This window comes from Lolium rigidum, chromosome 6, assembly GCF_022539505.1.
Source record: "Lolium rigidum isolate FL_2022 chromosome 6, APGP_CSIRO_Lrig_0.1, whole genome shotgun sequence".
Lineage (NCBI taxonomy): Eukaryota > Viridiplantae > Streptophyta > Magnoliopsida > Poales > Poaceae > Lolium > Lolium rigidum.
Window position 1 is genome coordinate 168,621,373 of NC_061513.1, and position 7,795 is coordinate 168,629,167.

Sequence of the window (7,795 nt, forward strand, 5' to 3'; positions counted from 1 at the left end):
CCACAACCATTTCATGAGATATATGAACTGTTTCCAACAATTACAGAATAAAATCTAAAAGAAACAAGCAAATTTTCAAGGTGTTCAAACTATTTCTTTTTCCATGATACAATCTTATACCGTATTATTTTTGGAACAGCCGACCGTAGATACTAAACCATGCAAAATAGACGCACCAATCTTAAAGAAAAAAATGAAAGAAATGAATGGCCGGAACAAACCCTAGACTCTAACGTATGTGTGGAGTTTGTTTTCGGAGGCCCATTGTCGCGTAGACCACAGGCCCGCCTCATCGTGCAAAAAACAGGACATGCGGGCCGTGCGCGATCGGGACGGCACGGCTCAGAGTCCACCCGCGCGTGCTATATGTAAAGGACCCGGATCGGCAATTATCGTCTTCCCTTCGCGGTGGCTAGCTGTGTGACGGCGGCCGACGTCTCATCCGTCGGCACAAGCGACCATGACGGCGGCGGCGTGGCTGCGGCCAGCGATTCGTCTCTTGTCGTCCTCTCATGGACCGGCCTCCGCGTCTCCTACCCACCATCTACGTCGCTTCATCCATCAGTTCCCCAGTGCCTCCTTCAGATCTCCGTCGGCGTCGTTAGTATGGTCTTGGCAGCAAACAGCATCGTCACTGATAACTCGATTTTCTCCCCTGCACGTCCCGGCCAGATCCTACGGATCGGTAGCTGGTGGTCGGAATCGCCCGGCGGCGACGACAAAGCGACATCTCTACGTGGTGCTCGCTGCCGGCTACCAGGACCTATTCGAAATCCACAAGTTGGACATGGACGACGACGGCGACGGCGACTCCTCCGGATCTACGGGGGGGACCCTGCTGCAGCGGCTCCGTGAGCCTCCCGCCGTCCGCGTAGAGACCGCAAGAGCGATGCACTTCGCTGCCCTGGGCAGCAGCATCGTCGCCACGGGTTTCTACCTCCGAGGAACCCCACCGTCGACGTCCTATGAAGGCGCGACCGCCGTCTACGACACCAGGAAAGCGGAGCTAGCCACGTCGGATCTTCTTCCCCACGGAATACGCAACAACGGAGTCTGCGACCGGGCCGTGGCCATCGGGAACACGCTGTACGCGTTCGAGTCATATACGAACGAAAGCTTCAGGTGCCCCGCCTGCGAAGTGGTGCTCCCAGGCGGCCTGCACTGCCTGCGGGCCGGCGAAGATGACGCGGCGGCGGATGAGTGGCGGCCCTTGCCCAACTCGCCGCGCTTCTCGTGGAGCTGGAACAAAACCCCTCCCGAGCTCCCGTTCGACGCCCAGAGCATCAGCTCGTACGCGGTCCACCCCCGGGGCACCCGCGGGCGCACCCTCTTCGTGTCCGCCGGCGGGTGGAGGGTGGACGTGGGCACCTTCACCTACGGCACGGGGAGCGGCAAGTGGAGGCGCCGCGGCGACTGGGAGCTGCCGTTCAGAGGCCAGGGACACTACGACGCCGACCTTGACGCCTGGGTCGGCCTCCACCGCGCCAAACCCGACGACGAAACTCCGGAGGATCTGACGTGGGAAACCATGAAAACCACGGACGGCCACCTGTGCGCGTGCCGCGTCACGTCCGCCGCCAGCGCGAGCCGGCAGCCGCCGGAGTGGAAGGTGAGCAAGGAGACGCTGTTCCGGCAGGACCCGCCCGGCTGGACGCGCCTCGAGGCTCGGCTCGTGTATATGGGCGACCGCGGCGAGTACTGCCTCGTGGAGCACCTAGATGTCAACGACACCACCAGCGTGCTTCGCCTCACCATGTTCCAGGCCAAGTACGGCGAGGACGGGGAGCTCGTCGTCACGGCTCACCGCCCTGCTCGCTCCTACGAGGTGTTCGGCTATGGCGACGGTTTTGATACCCAAGCCTTCTGGATGTAACGATTTTATCCAATTCTTTGGCATCCTTGCTTGGTTTTTAATTTTCCTGATCCATCCATCGTGAACTAAGAGACTTCAGTGCAAATCTTACATAGCCCTGTACTACTTTCTGAACCTGAAAACTAGCTAACTGCTTAGTTTTGCATCCCTGTTCCGTTCACGCTCTATTTAGTCGTTTTTTTTTTTTTAGCGCACTCAGCCAGTTGTTCAAAGTTTCTGAAGCCTGATGTTGTGCGACTTGAAAAACTGATCCACACGCTACAAACTCAAGAGACTGAGGTGGGAATCACTTGTTCTCCACTGAAATAGTGTTGTGTCAACAATGTCAATACATGTATAATGTAACATGGTGATCATCATCACTAGTATAACAACAGTACAAAGTACAGAAACAGACGAACCCCTGATTTATTGGAAGCAAACTCTGCAAGAAGCAATTCAACAAAGAAAAAGAATACAACACCTCCCAATCCCACCTGTAAAGTATGGACGTAAACATTCACACTCATACGCTCTATGCAAGCCTCTGCAACTCCTCGCTGAACACAGCAGAGTGCTGCGCCTCCACGCACTGCAGCACCAGCCTGATGCCCTGCTTCGGCTTGGGCGGCTTCAGGTAGACCACGGAAGGCACAATGTTCACGTCGTCGTTCATGGTGAACACGTAGCCTGGCTCGCCGAACCCATAGTCCACCTCGTTGAACCCAACGTGGCTCCAGTCCGTGACGATGAGCGTGCCGTAGTCCAGCGACACGTTGTAGTGGTTCTCCTTGGCGCCGCCGCTCATCCAGTCAAGGAACCTTGTCGACAGCGCGTCCTTGGCTTCCCTGATCGCCGTCACGATCTCAACTAGCGACGCTTCCTTGACTTCCTGACTGGTCTTGGTGAGACCACCAGGGTACACGCAGTTCCCGTAGTAGCCTTCCACCGAAGACAGCTTGTCGTTCAGCAGGTGGCGTGTGCCAGCCGCGAAACCCAAGCGAACCTCGGCGTCGGGTGCAAAGCCAATGGCCAAGGCACGGCATTTGAAGATCATGGCGGTGACCACATCGAAGGTGGAGCATTTCTGGCTGGTCTCACTTGCAACCTGATCCTTGACACGCTTGATGCTGTCAAGAGAGATCTCCACCACTGGTTTCTCAAAGTTGAACGCTGTGAATGACGGTGGTGGTCCAAGAGGTGGCTTAGGAGGGTTGGGAATGGCATCACGCTCCCAGATCGGCTTAAGTGACGGCTCAGGGAGACCTCGTGCCATCTCACCAACTGCCTTCAGAAACTGGGCTGCCCCTTGCCCATCAAACACCAAGTGACTGAAGCAAATGCCCACAGCAAATCCGCCACAGGTGAACTTGGTAACCTAAACAAAAGGAAATTAAATATCGATCATTCGAGACACTACACACATGTAAATTCAGTACTAACTAGTCATAGGTCATATGACCAATGTACAACTTAGCTAACTTAGAGCATTCAGTAGACTCTGGAAGGGAAGTACTGGAACAACATGATCTGAGCAAATAGTGTATTTAGAGCATCTCCAGTCGCGTCCCCCAAACCGTCCCCCAAAGCGATTTGGGGCGCGCCGGACAAAAAAAGCGTTCCAGCCGCGTCCCCCAAAGCCCATTTTTGTCCGGCGCGCCCCGATACGGTGTCCGGCGCCCCGAGCCCGTCCCCGTCCCACGGGGACGCTCCGGGGACGCCGGACACAACGAAGCGCGAGGCCAACCGACGCGGGCCCGACGCGTCGGCGGCACGGAAGGCTAAAACCCCGTCGCCTACCTTTGGTCAAGCGACGTTAATGGCGTCCCTGTTTTCCCGGGCGACGCGAGGGACGCGTCTCGTCGTGCATGGCCGCGTGGCCGTCCGCGCCGGAGTTATTGCGTGCAACCACCCAGCTGCCGCCGCTGTTTTAAGACGCCCTCCGGTTATCGTCGCTCATCATAATCCTTCTCGTCGCCGCCGCCTCCCCTTCCCGGATCCTCTCCTCGCCGCTCAAAAAATGTCGAGCTCGTCCTCCCGCAAGATCGCCGCGGCGAACGGCTCGGCCGCGGCAGCCTCACCGTGGCCGAGGCGTGGGCGCCGTACCACGCCCGGTATCCGGTCCCGCCGGACATGCGGCTGCCGCAGCCGGCGGCCGGAAGATGGCCGTGAACGGCATTGGCGTTCCGCCGCCGCCGAAGCCGCGCACGCAGCAATGGTGGGACGCCATCAAGGCCCGTCGGGCTCAACTCACCGCCGAGGAGCGGGCGGATCCGACATGGGCGGCCAAGGACAACGACGACGCGATCGACGCCGTCCTCGTCGTACCGGTCGGCGCCGTACACCGTTCCCAAACGGGAGGTCAAGGAGGAGCCGGCGACGCCCGTCAACACGAGGCGTGGCGGTAGCGGCAGCGGGCGGCAGCAAGGGAGGCGCGGCGGCGCCCTCCTCATCCCGAAGCCGGAGGTGAAGGAGGAGCCGGAGGAAGCGTCGCAGGCGGCGGCCGCCGGCGGAGTACGAGCGGCAGCAGCGGCTCATCGCCGGCAGCGACGACCCCGAGGACTGCCCGGGGCTGCGGGCGGCGTTCTTGGCGTCCATGGACGACAAGGACGCCTCGGAGGGGCAACCTGGACGCGGCGATCGCCATGTCCATCCGCGACTCCGGCAAGCCGGCTGGTGGACCTCACCGACGACGGCGAGGCAGACCAAGCGGCTTGGTGAAGGACGAGCCCGTGGACGAGCCCGTCGACGAGCGCGTCAAGCGGTGAGGTCGTCACCGACGAGATGTACAACTTCCGAGCAGTACTACGACGCCTCCGGCCGCCGCAAGTGGTTCTAGATTAGGTTTAGTTTTAAAGTTAGTCAAATTTTGTTCGAATCTATGTAAGTTTGGACGAATCTAATCGAATCTAGTTAAGTTTAAAATTTGCGAAATTTTGTTTAGGGGATGCGACTGGGGAGCGACGTCCCCCAAACGCGGCACGAACGAAACACGTCCCCCAAACGCTCAATCCGGCGCGGTTTGGGGGACGGTTTGGGGGACGCGACTGGAGATGCTCTTACCAACAATAAAAACCCGCCTACATTGTACATTTCCCTCTGATATAGGACTTTCCACTCCATACAAAAATTGACTAATGAGAATTAGTTTAGATACACGTACACGTCATAAGATTCATAGGGCACTGATGGGGTAAGTATAACTCCATGTCAATGGAAAATAAATTCGAATTGTGGTTAGGCCAAGCACAATGACAGTTGTAAAACTACATAGTCTTGAGATTGACACAGCTCGGAGTAAAAGCATGTCTGTATGTACAATTTGCTTGTCCCATAATGCTAAAGAAGACTGTTATTTCTGTCCATTTGTCAAGTGGGTAGTCTGATGAAAGCTAGAAATCTGGCTGGATCTGCTGCAAGCCAATTAGGTAGGCAGCAAGAATAGCAGAGCAACAATCAACAGTTGACAGGGACTGTCTACCTACTTTGAGGAGAAGCATGCCAGAGATCTCTGGGGCGATGGATCTCAGCGGGCAGCAGCTTAGATCAGCTCAAGCAATCCATGGCCATTATTACTTCCTCGACTGGACGTTGGGAACTTCCCTAAGTCGAATGTTCGTTAACGGCGGACTGTGATCTACATGCCAATCTAACAGTTGTGTAGAGCTGTTTCTGCACGCCATTGCTACGGCCAATTTACCATTCAGTGTCATTCCTAGCTTTCCTAGTCAACGACGTTCTTCGCCACCAGCTGCGATCACCCCACAGATCCAAAACCACATGGCCCAGATCCAAACCAGGATCGCGCTCCAAAGTAGTTCAAACAACGGAATGCAGGTGAAGCGGCAGGCAGGCGAGCGAATCTGACCTGCGCGAGTAGCACGGTGTCCTCGAGGCGGACGTGGGCGGGCGGGCGCGGGAGCAGCTCCTCCTTGGGGATGGAGAGCGGGCGCTCGAGGTTGCGCGCCTCCTCGAGGGAGCAGCTGGCGTCGGCCTCGACGAACCACACCCCTTCCCCGGTGCACTCGACCACGGGCTCCCCCTGGACGGGCTCGGCGATGCGGCCGGCGACGGGGTAGTAGTGCACGAGCGCCTTGGCAAAGCCCTCCCGCATGGTGGCGACCAGGGGAGCCTGGTCCCGCGGCGCGTCGGCGGGGAAGACCTGGATGAAGTCGACGGAGACGCGGACGGCGGCGGTCTTGTCGATGGAGGAGAGCGGGAGGGAGCCGCCCGGGGTGGGCCCCGCCGGCGGGATCAGGGCCGGAGGCGACTTGGTGACGGTGAGGGCCATGGTGGAGGCGGTGGATCGCCGGAGGATGCGTGCGTGTGTGTGGCGCGGGAGCGAGGTGGTTGATTGAGTTTGGTGCGGGAGATGTGTGTGCAGTTTATTGACTTTGGGCTTGGGGAAGGTTGTTGACAACGGCCAACGACTTCGGTAGTTGCCCTCGCCGTATGTGGACAGTAAACACAAATCAAGCAAGCAGGATTAAAATCCTCCCGTATTTTTTAAGATCGGCAAGATCAAAATTCATCAGTTCTCTATTACTCTCCCTCTGTTCATTAATATAAAATTATTTAAATATTTTAAAATAGACTAAAAATAGACTAGATACAAACAAGACTAAAAAAAGTTGAGAACCAACCTGAGATTGGGTGGTTAGGAGGATGGTTGTATCCCCAGCCCATTAGAGTTTAAACCTCAGTTTTGACATTTGTGTGTCTCATAAAAGGCGAATATTCATTCAGTGGGAGGCGACGTTCCCGTCGACATCGAGGCGTCTGTGGTGACTTCGTCAATTTCAAGATTCAATCCGCTGGCTCAGTCTTCCGGAGGTGCTCATAGGGGTAGGGTGTGCGTGTGTGCGTTCATAGGGGTGAGTGTATGCGTGTGTATGTGAGTGTCTACGTTTGTACTGTGTTTCTAAAAAATAGACTAAAAAAAGCTTAAACCTCTTACATAACAGGTTATAGGGAGTCCGGAAATTTTGGGGTGTATAACAAAGGGAATTCGCACACGGTGTTCGTGTGGGGTCCAAACCTAAGGAGAATTTTCAGCCCCAAATTTCTCCCCATACTTCGAGTTCCTCCAAGTAGTGCAACTCACAGTTTAGGGCCGAAGATTTCCTGGGGAACCAAAATTTGTAGGCCAGAGATTTCCCAACGGATAGTTTTGAAGAGGCCTATTTAAAGTCCTCTTCTTCCCAAGAGGGATTGCTCTTTCTCCATCTCCCTCCTCCATTGTTTACCCTCAAAGCTTTCTCTACCTCTTTATTTCTCCCATGTTTTTGAGGGAAAAGAGAGAGAAGGTCTAGATCTACACACAATCAATATCTTCTCTTAGTGAGGGGATTATATTGGATCTAGATCTTGGAGAAATTTGATGTTCTCTTTCTTTGTTCTTTCTCTCGTATTACGTCATAACATTAGTTGTTGTGGTAGGATGATGCAAGTGCATAGTTCGTTTGTAGTTAGTTTCGAAAGTAAGAGTATCGAACCATGGAGAGTTAGATTGCGAGAGATCTTGACGCTCCTTTTTGCCGTTATAAAATTATAATTATATGAAATCTACTAATGCAAGTAAGAATGTTTTTAAGAGTGTTTGAAAATGATTGAATGAACTAGATGCTAGAGATTCCAACCTAGGAGTGGATTATGAAGGTTTTAAGATGGAACTGCAATAGGTGAAAGAGTTCTTAGGGAGGTGTGGATACACCGCTATTAAGGTATTAATTATAATTAAGATAATTTATTCCTTCCTTCACGTGTACGTATGGGGTGGAGATTCATAACTGGATGAGTGTGGATCAGCCATAAACTCCTCACCCCTCATAACCACCACAACGATTGATAGTTAGCCACTTCAATCCACTATAATTAAGGGTTTCCCTGTGGTCATGTATAGGCTTAGTGAGTGATATGTCTCCGACGTATCGATAATTTCTT

The 7,795-nt window shown here is 54.5% G+C and overlaps 1 protein-coding gene across 1 annotated transcript; it reads right to left on the reverse strand.

The window, feature by feature from the left end:
• Window positions 1-2,166: 2,166 nt before the first annotated feature.
• LOC124661172 (acyl transferase 9-like) lies at window positions 2,167-6,173 on the reverse strand. The gene is made up of 2 exons (XM_047199028.1): window positions 5,721-6,173; window positions 2,167-3,230 (listed from the first exon to the last, which is right to left on the reverse strand). The coding sequence occupies exons 1-2, from the start codon at window positions 6,141-6,143 to the stop codon at window positions 2,388-2,390; spliced, it is 1,266 nt and encodes a 421-aa protein (XP_047054984.1). The 5' UTR covers window positions 6,144-6,173; the 3' UTR covers window positions 2,167-2,387.
• Window positions 6,174-7,795: the final 1,622 nt, after the last annotated feature.